The 22,100-nt window shown below is 39.1% G+C and overlaps 2 protein-coding genes across 3 annotated transcripts in view; one reads left to right on the top strand and one right to left on the bottom strand.

Moving 5' to 3' along the window:
• The window catches only part of ap3b1a (adaptor related protein complex 3 subunit beta 1a), a 762,544-nt gene that overhangs the window by 83,208 nt on the left and 657,236 nt on the right, over positions 1-22,100 (bottom strand). The gene's annotated exons all lie outside the window — the stretch shown is intronic.
• LOC100149161 (proteinase-activated receptor 1-like) lies at positions 60-17,574 on the top strand. Its single transcript, XM_087300660.1, has 6 exons — positions 60-220; positions 2,876-3,040; positions 6,655-6,762; positions 9,767-9,805; positions 11,599-11,652; positions 16,121-17,574. The coding sequence occupies exons 1-6, from the start codon at positions 172-174 to the stop codon at positions 17,170-17,172; spliced, it is 1,467 nt and encodes a 488-aa protein (XP_087156786.1). The 5' UTR covers positions 60-171; the 3' UTR covers positions 17,173-17,574.

Here is a 22,100-nt window from a genome sequence, read left to right as displayed (position 1 = left end):
GCATTTCTGATGTTGCTACTTGCTAGAAAGTGCTGGTCTGAGCATTGAGTTGGGTCTCCGTACCTGCCGCTTCACCCAACCCAACAGCAAGTGGCACTGTCTGAGAAAACGATAGGTCTGGAAGTTCAGATCTGTGCGCGCAGGTCTGAGCGTGCAGTTGGGTCTCCGGGCATGCAGCTTCAACTACTCGTTTCAGGACACGGATTCGATCATTTCGACAGTAATGCTTCTATTTTTTGCTTGAAAGATATTGAATCCCAGGAATATCTTTTTTTATAATCGTTCCATTGTCAAATGCTTTTGGGACAGATTGTATGAGTGGTTGATGACAAAAAATGTAATACCTGCGTTTGACTACCACATTGTGAAATTTGGCATTTTTATGAAAAACAAGGAAATTTAATTTCTGTGTAATAATATGTTGATTGTAGCAAAAGTTTATATCCACGAATGTAGATTTGTTAAAGTTTCTCCTTGCTTCAAAGCATTTAAAAATGATTTCAATATTTTATATAAATCTATAAAACAGGTAAAAACAAAAGGTGCCTTAAAGCTCTCTAAGCTTTTGTCAGCTTATATAGACTGATCCCCCTAATTGTAATGTATTTCCTTTTATATTATTTAAGATTTATTTATGTTATTATTAGTTTATACTGTTTTGTTTATTATATGCTGCTTGGATATAATGTATGTTTAACAATGGAAGTTGAAAATGCCTGTCTGTCTTTTGAAGTTTAAATAAAAAATAAATAAAAAAGGACACAGATTAGATAAAAATTTACAGGGAGGGTAGTACATTTCCATACACACAAACACAAGCTTTTTGTCAGGAATGCCTGTGCGGTCACTGATCCATTAATATAGAAAAGTGGTTTAAAATTATAAGTTTCGTAATAAAAAAAAAAAAACAATGCATACTGACCTCTGGGAAAACTCCCCATCATATGTGTAATTCTCTGGCTCTGGATGGCGACAGTCCTCCACTGCAGCTTGGTCCCGCATTAATTTCAAAGGAGCGCTACCCTGTAGTAAAATTCTTTAACAATGCCTATGTTGTGTCGAATTCTGTTTCTTATTCCCCTCAAGTTTTGCACTCCCACTACAGAAACAGTGAGACGAACACTCACCCGCACTCTGTTTACAGACATGCAGTTTGTTCCGATATTTGTGACTTTAAAGGTAAGCAAATGGTAAGAAAATCTCCATTTTTGATTAAACTATCCCTCTAAGTCACTATTCATTGTAAATATTGACATCCATTGTAGGTCTCTTTAATATCTTGTTCGATAAAGTGATGCCCAGTTCAGATTTGATTCATATGATTTAATAATCACCACTAAACTGTTAATTCATGTATATATCTGCGATAGTGCTGCACGGTGGCGCAGAGGGTAGCACAGTCGCCTCACAAGAAGAAGGGCACTGGTTTGAGCCCCGGCTGGATCAGTTGGCATTTCTGTATGGAGTTTGCATGTTTTCCTTGTGCAATATTGCCCAGCCCTATCAGTATATATGTATATGTCATCAAATATATAAACCTCTGAAGGTTTTTTCCTTCACTGTCGTCCATTCCCTGCAGGCACAGGGACATCAACAAAACATCATATTAAGGTTGTACCCCAACATCGTGGGGACGTTAGATTTTGTTTGGAAATGAAAAGCAGGTTGACGTCAATGTCCAACCTAAAATCTACCAAGTATCAACGTTTAATCATATTACACCTGAATTTGTGTGGAAGTTACCACCATGACATCTATCAGATGTTGGATTTTGGTCACTTTCCAACACAACCTAAAATCAACCAAATATCAATGTAGTTTGACGTTGTTATTGGACATCAAAATAACGTCCTTAGACGATGGTTAGACATTGAATTTTGGTCACTTGATGTCATGACCTAAATCTAAACTAATATTAACGTCTTATGATGTTGTGTGCCTGCTGGGTTAGTGAAGTTTGTTTGTTGCCACTGGCTTGCTTGGTTTGGCACATCGATTGATTTGCTCTTTAGTGTTTGGACTTTCAGCAGTGAAAATTAAACCACACTGTGACTGAACTAAACTAAACTGAACTTCAACTCGGAAAACTGCATTGACCGTTTCAATTTACTAGAACTTCTATGTTAATCTGCTTTGACACGATCCTCATTGCAAAAGCGCTATAGAAATAAATATGAATTTAATTAAAGTTACTTCATTAGAATTATACTACTGCTATGTGCTATTATTGTTGATTTATAGACCTGTTTCTTGATCTGATGCACAGAATCAGTGATAAATGGATCTATTGAAGTATTTTGTTCAATTACCAACTATTCACATTAGGGCAAAAATGTGTGCAATTAAAAAATATATATTAGAGAAACTAAGAAGGGGATTAATGGTTAGCATGCTGCAAAGTAAAGTACAAACACTCATATAAACTCAAGTCATTTCCTATACTCGTTTTAGATAATTGTTTGAATGCTGGTGATGCTGTAAATGCATGATAATGAAAAAATCCTTTAAGATTTACTGTTGATGACAGACTACATTACGCTCTTAGGCGCCTCCTTTCAGTAATGAAAAAGTGCCTGTCTCAGATCCTGGCTTCACCACAAGGAATACCTGTCCATCCAGAGATACTGCTGTTTGACAATTTTACCATTTAGAATTGGTGTCTGTTATCTGATAAGCAATCATGGTGGTCAAAATGCTCTTATTTTGTATGATAGTCCCCCATATCTATGGTAAGTACACAAGTATGTCACTTTTATTACATTAATTCACATTGTAGAGCTTTTGTGTTATCATATGATGTTATATTTTATTGTACTGGGATTATTAATGTACATTTCTGTCTGGTAATGTTATATAACATTGCATTGTGTTACAGATGGCTTTGAAAGCAGCTTTGGTGTTATGACGGAAAATAACGAGACAATGGATGAGTTGTATGAGGATGATGATTATTATTATTATCATCAAGGCTATGATGAAGATTATTCCGGAAACTATTCCACAACTGTTTCCCTGAACATGCCCAGCCCAAAACATCCAGGTAAATTTACTTTACAATCTATAAGTATCATCCAGGCTTTTCACCTGATTATTGATGTCCAATACAACTAATAATATTTAGATTGAGAACATACAGTAGTTGTTTTGTGTTTCGGTTTGTTTTTTTAGAGAGACAACTTGGAAATTTTCAGTTTATACAGAATTTGCAATTTATAGAAATATAACTTTTCTTTTTTCATTTTTCCTATACCTTTATTACATTTATATTTGAGTATTTAGAGAATTTTGGTTCTCTGCTGTTATTTGAAATTCACATTTAGTTCAAGTGTTATAATCCACCTCTTTTGCTCATTTTCCTGAGCCCTCCCTGATTAGAGACTCAAAGGCGTCTGATATTTCATTTGACTATTACAACATAAACCTGAGCAACGTTTGAATGCAGAAGGAGAAAACAGAGAGCATCCTATTTCATTTCTGCTGTGACAGCTGCAATACTGCGGTGAATGGTGTGGGGTTTGTCTGACATTACGCATTCTTGCATATGTATTAAGGAACTTTGGTGTCATGCCATGGCTACATCAGACGTAATGATATTACCTGTATGCAGCAATGTTACCTTACTGGGGACTATTTTCAGGTGCTTGGTAATATCATTGTGCCTGCTGCAGCCATAGCACTGCAACAAAGTTCCTTAATGGAACTACAGAACAGTCAAGCCTTATGTCAAGACCAAAGCCAGCACTGTTCTTGCTGCGGAGCAGCAGTGCTAACAACTGGGCCACCATGCTGCCCAATCTAGGTGAAAAGGGGAAGGGAGGGGGGTTTCTTCCAGACGAAGATAGTTGTGGAACAAAGACTGTGGTTATTTATAGTGACTTCAGGTGCTTTTACACTAGCCCTTTTGGTCCACACCCGGGTTCATTTGATATCAAAGTAGGGTAAGTTTAGCTAGTGTGAACTGAAAGAGGTGGTCTGGGGTACGGTTTGTGCGAACTCTAGTACGGTTTCAAATAACGAACCAAATAATGAAAGTGAACCGCCAACTGTACAACAAGTTTTAGTTTTCATATCGTTCATTTGTGTGTGTGTGTATGTCTGTATCACCTACCTTGGTGACAAGCAGGACTGAGCCAGTGCAAACAGTGAAAATGTCTGCTTGTCTTCACCAAAAACGACTTCTGCAGACATCAGACCTCTGTTCTGAACATTCATTTTCTTGTCGGCTTAGGCCCTTTATTAATCCGGGGTCGCCACAGCGGAATGAACCGCCAACTTATCCAGCAAATTTTTTACGCAGCGGATGCCCTTCCAGCCACAACCCATCTCTGGGAAACATCCACACACACATTAACACACACTCATACACTACGGACAATTTAGCTTAACCAATTCACCTGTACCACATGTCTTTGGACTGTGGGGGAAACCGGAGCACCTGGAGGAAACCCATGCGAAGGCAGGGAGAACATGCAAACTCCACACAGAAACGCCAACTGAGCCGAGGTTCCAACCAGCGACCCAGCTGTGAGGCGAACGTGCTATCCACTGCGCCACTGCCTCGCCCCTTGTTCTGAACATTCTTAATGTTTTTGTTTTTTTTTGCGTTATGCACAAGCAGTGGTGTAAAGTAACTAATTACAAATACTCAAATTGTAATTGAGTACTTTTTCTCAGGAATTGTAATTTACTAAGTCATTTTAAAAAGGTGTACTTTTACTTTCCCTTGAGTACATTTTTAGTGCTGTATCGGTACTTTTACTCCACTACTTTCCTTCAGCCTGCAGTCACTACTATATTTTTCTTGTCTATGGGGATTAGAAAAATCGGTCCTGTGATTCCTGTCCAATCAAATCACACATAGAAGGTAAATCGCATCATAATAACTTACCGTAAGGCATGGGCGCTTTATGTAATTGCAGCAAACTGTTTGAAAGCATTAAAAGTTTTCAAGATGATGTCCAAAATCTTTACATTTATTGACCCAGAGACTGTTTAGATGCATGTCATTGATGAGAAGATGGCAAATGTTTACTGTATATTGACCGAAATGGCCTTAAACACCCAGCAGGCACAACATGTCAACATGATGTTAGATTGACTCTGTATCCAGACATCGTGGGGACGTTGCATTTTCTTTGGAAATGAAAATCCGGTTGATGTCATGACTCAACATCAGGCCAACGTCAATGTCCAACCTAAAACTAACCAAATATCAACATCTAATGATGTTACAGCTTAACTTTGTGTGAACGTTATCACTGTTACATCTATTAGACGTTGGATTTTGTAAATAAATGTACAATAAATTTGACTTTAAATGTTTGACATCAATATGACATTGGTTTGAGATGTTGACTCGACATAACCTAAAATCAACCAAATATTAACGTCATATAAACGTCAATATTAACGTTGTCTGTAGATGCTGACTACACATTGAATTTTGGTCACCTGACATCGTAACCAAAATCTAACCTAATTTTAACGTCTTTGTGTGCTTGCTGAGCAATAACTTGATGCACTACAGAATATTACGTTTACACACATGCACAAATTACATGTAAACGCATCAGCTTTTTACAGCGTAATACTCACTACTCTTGAGTACTTTTGGAAAGGTCTACTTTTTACTCATACTTTGAGGAATATTTAAAACAGATATTTTTACTCGCTTTACATTTTCAGGCAAGTAATGGTACTTTAACTTGAGTATGATTTGTCAGTACTCTTTCCACCACTGGACACAAGTGGCTCTCTGTATTTTGGTTTTGGTAACAAAACCGAAAGATTCAGTAAAAGCAGAACGACCGTTATATGCGGACGTCAACATTTTGGCACTATGCCGAACTTGGGTTCGGTCCAGGCGATTGAACAAAGTGTGAATGCACCCTTGGGAATCATATGATTGGAGAATCATGATTAGTTAATGCACTGTGGTAAATCATAAGCACGTGATCCTCTCGAAATTAGTTTATACATAAACTTCTCAAAGACATAAGAAAGGATATGTGTTACTCTATCCTGGAGTGAACATCCGTCAAACAATCCATGCCATAACTTTAAATCTGGGTCTTTTGGTGCTTCGATCCGACAAGATTAAAATGCACTGCAAATGATGTTTCAAGAATAAGAAATTGTATTATTTTATTATTTACTCGCTCTTCTGTTGTATGTATGACCTGTATAGCGTGCTTCTGTGGAACATAAAATTGGATAATTTTAATTTTAAAAGATGTTTTAATGGTTTAAGTAGAGCAGCATTTCTCAAAATATTTAATAATTATCAGAACTATTGAAATTGTTTTATAAATATCTCTTTAAATGTCTCAGTGCTGACAACTTGGCCATTTAAGCACATTAGAAGTTGTTATTTTTTCTTTGTGGTTTCTGTCAAGTCTTTAAGATCTGTTTAAGATTTATGCACGCATTTTCTCTAAATCATGTGGCCATTTTTATCTAAAGATTCCTATTTGCCTTTTGTTTCCCCAGAACCTGCATTATAATGTCAGCAATCTAATTGCTATAAAATGGGCTGCTAATAGTGATTCCAGGATATTATTTAGCCACACATGCTAAGTAGGGCTCTGTTCCAATGAGACCTGAATGCTTTTAGTAGCTTGTGTGCTCTAACTGATGTTTTTTTGCTTTGTTTAGAGACAGACAGCTCTGAGGGCAGCTTTGAATGTACCGAGCAACCAGATGAGCAACCAGATCCCATTGTGTATCCAGTTCCAACCCAAAACTTCGATCCCGTTATTAAAGGTAAAGGGGTCCCATAGCATTTTTGCTGACATAAGAGATCTTCCAAATTATGAATGACACAAAACAATAGTTAAAATATTGTAAAACTAATGCACGATGCAGTTTAATTATTTTAAATATTTTAATAAGCGATGTACTGTAGCATATTATGAATTAGATTGCTTTATATGACTATAAAGAGCATATTAAAAGTACGGTAAATTGAACTGTGAACCAGATTTCATCAGCTATTCAGATGTTTGTGCTAGAAATGTATGCAAATTAGCTATTATTTAGTCATTTTCATATTTAAACCAAAATGTTTAGAAAGCTTGGCATACAGAAAAATGCAATTCATAATGTAATCAATCAACTGTAGAAGAATGGTGCCAATTATTAGTTGATGTTTCACCCTTTTCACGTGCAGTGCCTTGGCTTAAAGAGTTAGTTTACCCCAACAATTTAATTTTGTCATTAATTAATCACCCTCAGTCTTACCAATACAAATATTTAATATATTTTACATCAAACCTAAAAGTTCCATCATCCGCCATAGACAACAAATCATTCAAAGTCAGGTTAAAATACACAAAAACACATCCTCAAAACAGACCACATTCCTTCAGTGGTTAAATCGGAACATTAGAAAGCTACATAATACTTTTATGGGCATAAAACAAAAATAACCACTAAATAGCCACCGTGGCGCCATATATATGTATATGTATGTGGCTCAGTGTTCAAGTATCTAGGATCAGTGATTACTACAAACAACAATCTAAATCAAGAAGTGATACAGAGACTTGCCTCTGCAAATAAAAGCTATTACAGACTCATGAAGTACATGAAGAACCGTTCACTCCCTAGACAGACAAGGATAACCCTCTATAAAGTCTTGATTCGCCCAGTCCTGGCCTATGGATCAGAAACATGGACAATGACAAAAGCCATAGAACAAAAGCTCTGAGGAGAATATATGGCCCAATAAAAGACAATAATCAATGGAGGATACGTCACAACAATGAGCTTGCAGCCTTGTATAAAGAAAATTGATATAGTTATATATCAGACTTGCGAGGCTAATGCCGAGTTCAGACTGCATGATTTTCAAACTAGTCGTGTCACAGATGTTTTCACACTGCTTGACTATCTGGGCTAGCGTTTCGTCGCTGCTTTGTTTACACTGCAAGATGGATCGGCGACAGGGACATTCACATTGCATGACTTTACTATAGGAAGAATCGCCGACAACTTCGTCCAAACTACGTCTCACAGCCAAAAACACGTAGTATATCTTTTGTTATTAACTACATAATGAGAAAGAAGCCTTTAATGGGGTAGAACATGTACATGTTTGCTCACCTGGGTTTAAAGGGAATTAGCCATTTCTCCTCAACGTTGATAATAAACTAATTTCTTTCTGTATGAAACGTCAAACAGACACAGTTGCTCCTGAGTCCTGTCAAACCTCCACTAGTTTTTCCTCCATTTCGTGGGTCCAAATAAACCGAAAAAGAGCGCTTTTAACTTCTCCCCCAGCCTCCCGCTGGCCTGCAGCAGGTATACACACAAGCACACACAAGTGAAAGCTGCTCTCTCATTGGCTGTAGGCGATCGCTGATGTTATTTTCAGTCAAAACTCAATTGACACTGCATGATTGGAATTGCCGACAGCTTCAGATATTTAGCACGCCAAATATCTCACAGGCATCGGCGACTCATCGGCGATTCTCTCAGATCGCGTCTTTGAAAGTTCATACTGTGTGATTGTCACTCACGTGCACGAGCAGCGATTTGTCTGTGATTTCAGGCATTTGTCGGCGATTTCTCAAAACCTGTCGGCGAGCCGAAATCGGGGCTAAAATCACACAGTCTGAACTAGGCATAAGGTGGGCAGGACACGTCATGCATATGGATGAAAATGCCATTCCAAAAAAAAACTTCAGCACTGACCCGGTAGGCAAATAAAAAGTAGGAAGGCCTAAACCAAGATGGCGAGACTGCATTAGCAGTGACGCCAAAGTTTTAGAAATAAGGAATTGGTGGGCAGTTGCCCGGGACAGAGAACATTGGCGGAAATTACTTGAGGCAGCCAGGATCCAGTAATAGATTGTCGCACTAAGGATGATGATGATGATTATGTGGCTCAGTGGTTTTATTTATCTATATACCCAGAGGAAACCCACACGAGGTGGGTAGAACATGCAAACTCCACACAGAAATGCCAACTGACACAGCCAAGGCTCCAACCAGCGACCTTCTTGCTGTGAGGCGAAAACGCTACCCACTGCGCCACCGCGTCGCCTGAAAGCAGTCATTTTTACAATATTTTTAAATGTATACTGCATATAAGACATTGTTATTCATCTGAATAACCATATAAATCTATATGTACTTGTATGTCTTATATTCAATTCAGTTCATCTTTATTTGTATTGCGTTTTTACAATGTGGATTGTGTCAAAGCAGCTACACATAGAACAGGGATCACCAAACTTGTTCCTGGAGGTCCGGTGTACTGCAGATTTGAGCTCCAACCCTAATCAAACACACCTGAACAAGCTAATCCAGGTCTTACTAGGTATACTTGAAACATCCAGGCAGGTGTGTTGAGGCAAGTTGGAGCTAAACCCTGCAGAGACACCGACCCTCCAGGAACGAGATTGGCATAGAAGATTATAGTGAATTGAAAGTGTCAGTTCAGTTGAATTCAGTGTGGTTTAATATTTACTGCTGAGAGTCCAAACACTGATGAACAGTTCATCGATGCACAGCTCTACAAGTCCCGAACCATGCAAGCCAGTGGCAACAGAGGCAAGGAAAAAACTTCACGATATGTAATTAGTATTTATGACTATATATCAGATTTCTATGTGGGACAGTATTTGTGGAACAATTTTGAACATTAATTTGGCTACTTTTAGCAACGCTTAAAAAGTTACTGAAATCAAAAGAGGAGTGGTGACTAGTAATTGCTTTTAGTAGCTTATGTGCTCAAACTGATGGTGTTTCTCTCTGGTTACAGAAAGCTCTGGGAGCAGCACTGAATGGCTCGATGAGCAAGGTAAGTTTATTTCTATACATTTCATACACAGTGGTAATTCAAAGTGCTTTACATAAACAAGTATAAAAGAAAGAAGTATAAGAAATAAAATCAACAAAAAATACAAATTATTTAAAACAGATTAAAATGTGTTAAAACAGGTTGTAAAGTAATGAAAAAGAAAACTAAGACACAATAGTGCGATCTGTTGGACATACAGTGGCACAGTGCTCATTCAGTAAAGGCACAGCTAAACAGATGTGTTTTCAGTCTTGATGTGAATGTATCTAATGTTGGAGCACATCTGATCATATCTAGAAGCTGATTTCAGCAGCCGGGGAGTAGTAGCTGAAGCCAGATTCACCCTGCTTTGACTGAATTTCTAATTTACTTGATCCTAATGGTCTGTATGTATTCAGTGAGCATGTCTATAATGTGTTGTGGTCCTAGCCATTAATTGATTTATAGCCCGTTAATAAAGTTACTCCACTAGTTTAAGGTGGCGGTTCATGGAGGAATATGAAGATAAATAATATGCAAATTATCTCAAATAATAAATTATTTATCGTCATTTGCATAATTTAACCAAAATGTGTAGAAAACTTGGCATACAAAATAATGAAATTCATAATGTAAATCAAGCAACTGAGGAGGTATGGTGACAACTATTTGTTAATGTTTTACCCTTTCACCTGCAGTGTCTTGGTTTAAAGGCTTCACCCAAAAATGTCAATGATGTCTTAATTATTTACCCTTGTGTCAATTTAAACCATTAAAACCTTCGGTCATCTTCACAATACAAATATTTAATATATTTTAGATGAAATCTAAAAGTGCCATCTACTGCCATAGACAATGAATACAGAAAACATAGGACAAAAATAATAATTTTATTTAACAGTCTCTTCTCCTCAGTGTCAGTATAGGGTGCATGTTTAAGGAACACAGTGCTCTTTACGTGTGATTCCCAGATGTTTGGTCATGCTATACTGGCGCATTATCTCAGATGTGATTGTGTTTTGTTTAAAACAGTGGAAGTCAAATACATCAGTGCACAGTGCTCATGAACACACTGAAGAGAAGAAACTGTCTGATTTTTATGGTTATTTGTATTTAATGTGCACACAAAAGTATTCTTGTCAATTCATAATATTCAGATTGAACCACCAAAGACACATGAAAGGTTTTAAGTTTTTTTTTTAGATCGTTCTGTACTTGTAATCTTGATGGAAATGAAATCTTAATTTGTGTTCTGACAATGAACAAAAGTCTCGGGTTTGGAATGACATGACAGAATGTATATTTTGGGTGAACTAACCCTTTGATAATCATGTTTTCATCTTGTATTAGTACCCCATACAGAAATATTACATATGAAATATATGCAAATTACATATATGACATACAAGTTCATATTTGGATGGGTTGCAGCAGGAAGGGCATTCACTGCGTAAAATATATGCTGGATAAGTTGGTGGTTCATTCCGCTGTGGCGACCCCCCGATTTATAAAGGAACTAAGCCGAAAAAAATGAATGAATGTTTTATTTGTAATTTGTATTAATTGCTATATATCAGATTTCTATGTGGCACAGTATATGAGAATCAGTGTTGCCAACTTAGAATTTTTTTTGCTAGATTTAGCAAATTTTTTAAAGGCACCTAAGCAACGCATTTAGCTATTTTTAACATTTATTTGGCTACTTTTAGCAATGTTTATAAAGTGATTAAAATTAAAAGCGAAGTAGTGACTGTAGTAATTGCTTTTAGTAGCTTGTGTGCTCAAACTGATGGTGTTTTGCTTTTTGGTTACAGAGAGCTCTGGGAGCACAATTAAAGTGAAGGAAGAAAATATTTCACACATTTCAGGTAAAGGGGTCACCTCTATTGCTGATATTAAAAATGTACTGTATGCAACCAAATTGTGGATGACACAAAAAAAGATAATACAAGTATTGGAAAACTAATGCATGATGCAGTTGAATTCTTTTAAAGAGAATTAGATTGCTTTATATATAAATAATGAACATACCAAGAGCACATCAAAATGAATTTAAACCCAGACTGCATCATCTGTTGACATTTTTTGTGCTAGAAGTGTATGCATTTTATTTATTCATTCATTCATTTACTTCCACTTATCTGGGGCCAGGTTGTGGAGGCAGCAGTCTAAGGAGGGAACCCCAGACTTCCTTATCCCCAGACACTTCCTCCAGCTTGCCAGAATCTCTTTGAGGCTGACTGGTATGGTCTTCCTCCATGTTCTCCTCAAACTCTTCCCAGGCCTGAGTTTTTGCTTTTGCAACCACCCGAGCTGTAGAACGCATAGCCTGTCAGTACCCCTCAGCTACCTCGGGTGTCCTACAAGCCAACCAAGCTCTGCAGGAATCTTTCTTTAGCTTGATGACGTCCCTTACTTCTAGTGTCAACCACCAGGTTCGTGGATTGCCGCCACGACAGGCACCACAGGCCTTACAGCCACAGCTCCTCAAGGCTGTGTCAACAATGGAGTTGGAGAACATGGACCACTCGGTCTCAATGTGTCTACCCTCCCTCGGGATATGGCCAAAGCTCTTCTTTAGGAGAGAGTTGAAAATCCCTCTGACTTGAGGTTCAGCCAGAGGACCCTCACAATATGTTTGGGCCTGCCCGGTCTGTCCAGCATTCCCCTCTTCCAGTAGATACAACTGACCACCATGTGGTGATCAATTGACAGCTCTGCCCTATCTCTTTACCCGAGTGTCCAAGACATGCAGACGGAGATCAGATGATACAACCACAAAGTCGATCATCGAACACTGGCCTAGGGTGTCCTGGTGTCATGTGCACTAATGGACATGCTTGTGCTTCAACATGGTGTTTGTTATGGACAAACTGTGATTTAGCACAGAAGTCCAACAACATAACAACACGTGGATCCAGATCAGAGAGGCTATTCCTCCCAATTACACCTCTCCAGATATCACCGTCCTTACCCACTTTTGCGTTGAAGTCCCCCAATGGAACCTCAGCACATTCCAGCACCCCTCCCAAGGACTCCAAGATGGCCAAGTACTTTACAAAGTACAGGCAGAGAGACCTAAAACTTATGGCGGCTAAGTTAGGGAGCTAAAAACAAGCCCACACCAGCCCAACGCCTTTTACCGCGGACAACTCTAGAATAGATGGAAGTCCAGCTCCTCTCAAGAACTTGAGTTCCAGAGCCCAAGCTGTGCATGGAGGTGGTCCCAACTATCTCTAGTTCAGTAGTGCTCAACCGTGTTCCTGGAGATCTACCTTCCAGCAGAGTTTAGCTCCAACTCTGATCAAACACCAGTAAACCAAATGAATAGAGTCTAAATGTGCACTTGCTAATTAAAGACAGGTTTGGGATCAAGGTTGCAGCTGAAGTCTGCAGGAAGGTAGATCACCAGGAACAGGGTTAGGCACTCCTGCTCTAGTCGGTACCGTTCAAACTTCTGGACAAGCTCTGTCTCCTCCCCTTCCAGTGAGGTGACATTCCATGTCCCAAGAGCCAGTTTTGGTTGTGGGGTTGTCGTTGTCCTAACCTTTGAACACCCTCCGTTCCACATTGCACAAGCCCCTTACAGCTCCCCCTGCAGGTGGTGGGCCTGCAGGAGGATGGTCCCACAATGCTCCTTTGGGCTGAGCCCAGTCGGGTTCCGAGGGATGAAATAAAGAGCCCCCAGGCACTTGCATACGAGCCCCAATCCCAGGCCTGGCTCCAGGGTGGGCCCCGGGCTGCAGCATACCAAGCGACATCTTTTTGAATCTCTCTTAGTCTGGCCTGTCACCTAAGACCTTTTTGCCTTGGGAGACCATACCAGGGGCATTAGCCACCGACAACATAGCTCTTAGGATTACTCAGGCACTCAGACCCCTCCACTACTTTAAGGTGGCGGTTCATGGAGAAATATTAAAATAAATAATATGCAAATTATCTCTAATATTAAATTATTTATTTTTATTTCCATAATTTAACCAAAATGTGTAGAAAACTTGGCATACAAAATAATGAAATTCATAATGTAATCAATCAACTGGGGAGGTATGGTGACAACTATTTGTTAATGTTTTACCCTTTTCACCTGCAGTGTCTTGGTTTAAAGGCTTCACCCAAAAATTTCAATGATGTCTTTATTATTTACCCTTGTGTCATTCCAAATCCTTGAACCCATTAAATTTAAAAGTGCCATCTACTGCCATAGACAATGACTCATTCAAAGTGTAGAAAAATACAAAAAACAGACCATATGCCTTCAGGGCTTAAATCTGAATACTATAAAGCTACAGTAATACTTTTGTGTGCACATAAGACAAAAATATTAATTTTATTTAAGCTAGGAGCTAGGAGGACCATTGCTGTCTATGGAGGAGGAGAGAGCTCTCAGATGTCATCTAGGAAATCTTAAATTAAGTTCTGGTAATAAACAAAGGTTTCAGGTTTAGAATGACGTGAAGGTGATTAATTGACAACAGAAAGTATATTTTTGGGTGAACTAACCCTTTGATGATCATTTGTTTCCGTCCTGTATTAGTACCCCATACAGAAATATTATACATGAAATATATGCAAATTACATATATGACATGCAAGTTCATATTTGGATTCTACATGCAGAAAATAAATGTCATATATGCAAAAAAAATTTCTAAATATCGCAAAAATGGCAGCTTACATTTTTTAGCCATTGGATACATAGATGTTCAAATATATTAGAAATAATTCTATATATAAGTATGTTCCTATAGGCCCATAAACGAAGAGATATATAAAATTATCACTAACGTATTTACATATTTGTAAATGAAAAAATAATAATAGTATTTTCATGCACAACTAAAGAGATTAGAACGCATTTCTAGCACTGCATTTTTAGGACCCTGCTGTTCCGGTTGGGTTAGTTTAGTTATTGGGTTTAGGGGTAGTTCCATAATACAGGGTCCTAAAATGCTGTCCTGAAGCTGCAGCCTCTCTGGTTCTGCAGGAACACCAGAAATATTTGTTGCAACAGCAATAGTACACATTTGACATTTTTGTTGAAATAATTAAAATAGTAACCAAACAATCGTTTGATATATCTGTTTATTTACTGATACTGTGTTGTAAACATGTATAATTGTTGTTCATTTAAGCAGCATTAACTACCAATACAGTGGCATAATTTAATATATTTTAAATAGTGAGATGGCAAGTCATTTTGCAGCTTTGAGTTGCAATTTAGGGTTGGGTGATGTTGACCAATTTGGCATTGTACGATGTCTAATGTGAAACATCGCGATGGATGGTGGCATTGTCATCTTAGGCAGCGGTGAATTAAATATTTATGAATAATTAATTCATAACAAATTAATTATTTGTAGCCTACCGTTTCAACTATACCTGACCCGCATTATCTTTGTTTTACCCATAACCAAATCATAAATAAATAAAGATAAGTTACACACAAATGACCACCTGTCAATCACTTTTTCCGCGGGACTCTGGCATGAATTGGCAGGGTGATCTGTGTCATTATAATGGCATTGACAAACTCAGTTGGTAAAAAAGCGTGCACAGCCAACAGCAACCAACCCACAGTATCTGAGGTTTTCACTAAAATTACTAAATACAAGTGTGAAAGTGAAAGACTGAAGCAGTGTACTGACACTGTGACACATTACCTGATAGATTCAAAAGACCAAAGAGTCGTTGGATGGAGACAAGATTAATTAAATATCGCATTTAACAACTATAGTGAGACGCGATCCAGCGGTACATCCTTGATAAACTGTCCAACGTGCACTGCTCTCTGGGCTTTTGTGCTCAAAGCACCTGCTCTGCTGAATGAATGAATGAATGCACCTGCTCTGCTGACTGCTGGAGCTCAGACGCATGCGTACGCTGCAGCAAATGACTATGTATGTGTGCGTGTGTGGGGTCACATGATGTGTGTTTTCAGCAGTAAAGTGTGGAAGGAGGGCTTTACAGAAATGCTAGATGAAACGTCAATGTAGACGTGGATCGTTTTCATTCTAAAATGCCATTCTAAAGCTAAGACGTATTAGTGTAAACAGGGCCGTGTGTGTTTTTTGCTAGGGTTGCTGCTGAGCTCAGCATCGTGATGTCTATCGGCTATCGTCGATGGACCATGGCATCATCTATCGACCCAACCCTATTGCAATTACATATTGACGTCATCACACAATGATGTTACAGCATCATTTAGTAACTTTTATCGACAAATTGTTCCACAGTTAGCAACTTCCTCTAAAAATGAGTTGGCAACAGTGATGAGAATGTCACTCAGGGATTTTGTGTTGTTGACAGATCCTTTCTGCCTTCTGCCTCCTTTAGGAGTGTTAATGTACTTTCCGCCACCACAACCTAAACGGTCACTTTGTACACGCAAGATCCGAATCAAAACGACACTAATCCTTGAGCCATACCACACTTCAGTTGATGCTGTTGAGTTCCTAAAAGGCCCGCTGGTCACCCGCTTCATGCCGTCCTTCTACATCATCATCATCCTCCTCAGTTTGCCTCTGAACGCTTTGGCTTTGGTGACGTTCACCTGCAGGATCAGAGAAAGGAAACCAGCTGTGATCTACATGTCTCACCTGGCGTGTGTGGATCTGCTCTTCGCCCTGCTGCTGCCTCTGAAGATCCACTACCAGCTGAACGCTTCTGATTGGCTGTTTGGTGAGGCGGCGTGTCGTGTGCTCACTGCAGCTTATTACTGCTACATGTACTGCTCCATACTGCTGATGATGTGCATGAGTGTGGACAGACTGCTGGGTGTTGCGCTTCCCATCGCTTCTTTAACCTGGAGAAATGCGAGGAAAGCCTCGTTCATATGCGCATTAGTCTGGCTGCTGGCGCTCGCTGGTACTGTGCCGATACTTTTAATGAGACAAACAGTTAAGATTGAAGATGTAGGCATCACTTGTCATGATATGATGAAGGCCAATGACAAAGCATCGTCATATTATGCATACCTGTTTTCCATCCTCTCCTGCCTGTATTTCTTCTTGCCGCTGGTCATCACTTTAGTGAGCTACTCCACCATCATATATGTGCTCAGTGTAAAGTCCGACCGCATTTCTTCATCTTTCTCCAACAAAAGGAGAGCTGTGATCATGACTATTTCTGTGCTGACGGAGTTTGTTGTGTGTTTTGCTCCAACCCATGGCATCTTGTTGTATCACTGCATTCGTTTAGCAAGAAGAGGTGAAACCGGTGAAGGAAATTCATCATATGCTGCTTACATGTTGGCTGTGTGTTTGGGGAGCGCAAGTGTTTTTCTAGACCCACTTCTGTACTACTATGGTTCATCTCATTACAGACAGCTGATCAAATCTGTGTTTTGGTGCAAGAAGGCAAAAAAAAGGAGCCATCGTCTACCATAGCTCACAAACAGCAAGAAAATAAAAAGCTGCGTCCTTTGTGTGCTTTATTGTAGGTCATAGATATTTATATTAGATGTTGTAATAGATGTCGCCTACGCTATTGTAGGAGCCATTTTTTGTGTTGTTGTGATTTATGTTGTCCACTAGGTGTCACTAGCTGAAAACTATAACTAAGGTGCCTGTGTAAGCGAGGAAGAGCGTCAGGTTTGGGAAAGCACACGGTTTTTGACCTCTGTGCTACAGAGTAACTTGTTTGCTAGCCAGAAAACTGCAGTGTTTAGATATGTGCTGTGTGTACATGGAGTGAAAGTTATATTGACATGATAAAGAAGAAAGGAAAAGCAAAGATTGAGGCTTTGTTTAATTCACCTGCACAAATAAAGACATTCTGCTTGAAAACAACTTTAGCATGCATGGACTCTGATTGCATGCGTGAAATACGTGCTCACCCCCATTTCTGGCGACAACAGCAATGGAAGGTTGTTATAGCTATTGTTGCCTATTGGAAGGAATGCATCAATAGAGCTGCCATCTTAGTACAGGGTAGCGCTCCTTTGAAATGAATGTGAGACTAAGGTGCAGTGAAGGACTGGCCACCCAGAGCCAGAGATACACACACATCTATACTTATGTCTGTGATCGGGAGTTTTCCCGGTGGTCAGTATGCAAATATTTGATTAAATTACGAAAATTATTATTTTACATCACTTTTCCACATCGATGTATAAGTTACCGCACGGGCATTCCTGATAAGAGCGTGTGTTTTGTGTGGATAGAAATGTATTATCCTCTCTACCTGTTAAATTGGATCTAATCCCTGTCCTGAAGTACACCCCCTCGCCTGCTTTCACTTCTCATTCTGACAGAGGGAGTGATTCATTTGTGAAAGAATCCCCGTGATGAACGACTCGTTCATTTAGCTGACAATAATACAAGTTTCTAGCACAGCAGCATTTTGTTGACGTATTTCATTCATTTCCTTTATTTAGCCAGGAGATCACATTGAGACAGTACTGTCTCTTCTTCCAGTGAGACCTGGTCAAGATGGCAGGCAACACATAAAGTTTCATATAAAAATCACAAACAATACCACAAAATTACAAAATCACCATTCTTAAAAACATCAGCTCATAACAAACAATTCCAGGTGTCCTTTAAAATGTTGTATAAAAGATGTTTAAAAGTACTCAGAGTCGGAAGAGTGTCAAGATTGAGCTGATTTTGCGTTTCATTTACATTGTTTGCTTATTTTATTCAACTAGCATAAGCCTAGTATTTAGTGCAAGCTGGTGCTACTTTGCCTAAAGCCTGATTTATACTTCTGCGTCAAGTGACCGGCATAACCCACGGCACATGCAACGTTCGTGGCTGTGCATTTATACTTCTGTGCGCTGTCTCTGTTGGTCTGCATTAACACTTCCGAAACGCTAGTTGGCAGTGAGGTGTAAATGTTGCTCTGTGTTGAGTTTCTTCTCTGCTTTTTTGCGTTTCCTGAACACTTCCGGGATGTACAAGTGGCTCAAACTCGCTCATTTTGAGGCAGGAACCGGCGGACGTGCAACAACTTTAACTATGAGGTAAACACAAAACAAAACTATCCATCCGGAGCTCCTTGACGGGACTCCACACTTGTAAACAATCGCTCGTGCCATTCACGCTGCTCTCGGTCCCGCCCAGACTCGTCAGCGATACCAAGCCGACCAATCACAGAGCTTGCGCTACGCGTCGTTGCGACGTGTAGTTACATTTTTGAGAGGTGCACGTCAGTGACGGCAACGGCCACGGCGAAGGGCTATGCATCAGCGCCGTAGCATACGCCGGCGTTTGACGCAGAAGTATAAATCAGCCTTAATAGTCAGTGCAGTAAGAGACTGTATTATAATCAATACTTGTTAAGCACAAAAGTTACATAACGTACATACAAAAATGTAAAAAACGAAATCTTACCTATCAAATGTTCTGCTTCTGTGCTTTGTTTTCTTTGTTTGCTCGTTACTACACTCGTTCACAGCGCTAAAATCCAGCATCTTCAGATTGCCTTTAGTCTTGACCAGTGCGGTTGAATGACATTTGTCCTGGGAGCACTGTACAAATTTGGCGGCGCTATTGACGCATGCTCTGGGTCTGTATGCGATATATCTAGTGTATATATCTACGATTGTAGGTGATGTATTTGTAGATTATAGGCCATTTTGAGGGATGTAATCAATTACAATGGTCCAAACTTATTTCATGTTTTACATTTTTTATTTCCATAGCTTCAGAGAATCCTAAAGGTCCACATATTGATAAATAATGTTACGACAGCTTTTTTAACTAGGGATGCTCCTATCAGGTTTTTTTAGGCAATACTGAGTACCGATTCCTTGGTGATCTGCCTATACAGAGTACCAATTCTGATGATTCAAGCGTTATATAACTTTGCCATTTCATTCATTCAATAATTTTCTTTTCAGCTTAATCCCTTTATTAATCTGGGGTCACAGCGGAATGAACCGCCAACTTATCCGTCTGATGTTTTACACAGCGGATGCCCTTCCAGCTCCAACCCAGCACTGGGAAAACATTGCCATTTTATAAGCACATTTTCCTTCTAAGTATGAGATCTCACCTTAACTAAAATAATAAATTAAGGATGTTGCATACATGTAATGGTCGGAAGCAGCTTTACAAAAAAAAAATAGATAAAATAGAAAAAAAATGGTAAGGAAATTGACTAATAATGCAATTTCCTTTGGTGAATCAAATCTAATTGTTGACGCAGTGGCGCAGTAGGCAGTGCTGTCGCTTTACAGCAAGAAGGTCGCTGGTTCGAGCCTCTGCTGGGTCAGTTGGCATTTCTGTGTGGAGTTTGCATGCTTCGCGTGGGTTTCCTCCGGGTGCTCCGGTTTCCCCCACAGTCCAAAGACATGCAGTACAGGTGAATTGGGTAGGCTTAATTGTCCGTAGTGTATGTGTGTGAATGAGTGTGTGTGGATGTTTCCCAGAGATGGGTTGCGGCTGGAAGGGCATCCGTTGCGTAAAACGTGCTGGATAAGTTGGCGGTTCATTCCCCTGTGGCTACCCCGGATTAATAAAAGGGACTAAGCCGAAAAGAAAATGAATGAATGAAATCTAATTGTTTGAAAACATTGACTACATTTAAATGGACATCAGTGATCGAATGATTTGCCTTAACCTGAATCACACAGTGATATGATTAAGGTGTTTACATGAGTTACTTTCATGATCTCGTTTAACATGTTATAGCACATAATTTGATTAACGTCATTGCTCTTTTCCTCTGGAGTTTTATGTAATTTTGGGTGTTTAATTCTTAATTTGTCAACTGTAACTGCAGTTTGGCACTTTTACTTTCATAAACATTTCATGCATGCTCCCGTGACAAACGAGATATTGGATGCGAGGAACTGCTGAAAGAGTGTTGTTTTAATGGAATTTGATACCGCATGTCGTATGAGAAAAAAAAACTCCACATTTCTCTGTAACTTAGATGCACTTAGTAGGTAGCGTCAGAAAGCAGTGTGTGTATAGACAATCCTGTTACAAAATGTGAAAATCCTACACGACAGTAATTGGTTGATTTAAGGTGTTTACATGTTTACATTCGGAGAGCAGAAAGGATTTTTCAGTCCATAATATTGTATTGATATTAACGTACTCTAAACCTAATAACTAAATCAGTTTGACTAAGGCACGTCTTTAAAAACTGAAAGAGTACTGCTGATGATACTAACTTTGCCTCTAAATAGCATAAACAAACAACACTGATCACACACTTACCAAATCTGTAGAGACAGGACAATCAACACCAACTGGAACCGCGTCTTTTTTAAAAGAAGATGAGCGGCAAATCCGGATTTCACCATTTCCAGATGTGAAAAGCTCTCGGGGAAAAAATGTTCATTACAAACATATTTGTGTTGCATGTTAGCAGACCACTGTAATCCACACATGAGTTCAGCTGCGCACTCTTACTGGGGAATTGAAAACAAAACCTTTGTTGCGGAACATTTATAAACGCAACATTGATGACCCAGGTCTCCAAACAGTTCTTCTTCTACTTGTTTTAATTACGGTTGGCAACACAACGTGGCATCTCTCTGAACACTGTAACAGGTAAAAGGTCTTCGAAGCTATCATGCATATTAATGAAATTGCACCTCATTCACAATAGAACGCTATGATTGGTTTGAACCAAGTCTTTCTCATGAGTTAATGCTAAAAAGCTTATGCTTAAAAATGCTTAAAGACGTCAGGTTGTACTCGCCGGTACAGACATCCAGTCTACATGCTGGAATACACACAAGTATCTAATCGGCGTGATGCAGCTTCAAAGTTTATTTTCATACAAGAAGAACGAATTTGCTCAAAAACAACCAATTTTCGCTTTTTACTGAAATATATGTTTCCTAATAGTGTTTTTAGCAGCGTGGGACACATATATGACTGTCAACATTTCAAAAAATGTGTTTTGGTGTTTCGTGACCCTTTAACATTAGGATATGATTCAACTGCCTCTTGTTGCATGTATTAAAATAGTTTGACAACAGGCAGGAAATGTTTATGGGCCAATGACATGACCACATTGAAATGGTCTATTCAACAATTGAAGTTTACATGTTCAGTGTCTTTCTATGTACAAATTAACCATATATAGCTAAGGTGTCGTGTCTGTATAACATATATCACCCACATCGCTCTATATTATATGTTTTCAGAAATAAATAAAATTTGTAATCCCATTTGACTATGCCCATTAGTCACTGACTGGATTGAAATCATGTCACAAAGACAACATTTGTGTTTAATGGGGTTTAGATTTTAATGTTTTACACCGGGTGGCTCAGTGGTTATCACTGTCGTCTCACAGAAAGAAGGTCGCTGGTTTGAGTCCTGGCAGGGTCAGTTGGCATTTCTGTGTTGAG

Source organism: Danio rerio, chromosome 21, assembly GCF_052040795.2.
Source record: "Danio rerio strain M-AB ecotype USA chromosome 21, GRCz13ab, whole genome shotgun sequence".
NCBI lineage: Eukaryota > Metazoa > Chordata > Actinopteri > Cypriniformes > Danionidae > Danio > Danio rerio.
The sequence above is the reverse complement of the archived record's forward strand: the minus strand, read 5'-3'. Positions and strand labels throughout refer to the sequence as shown.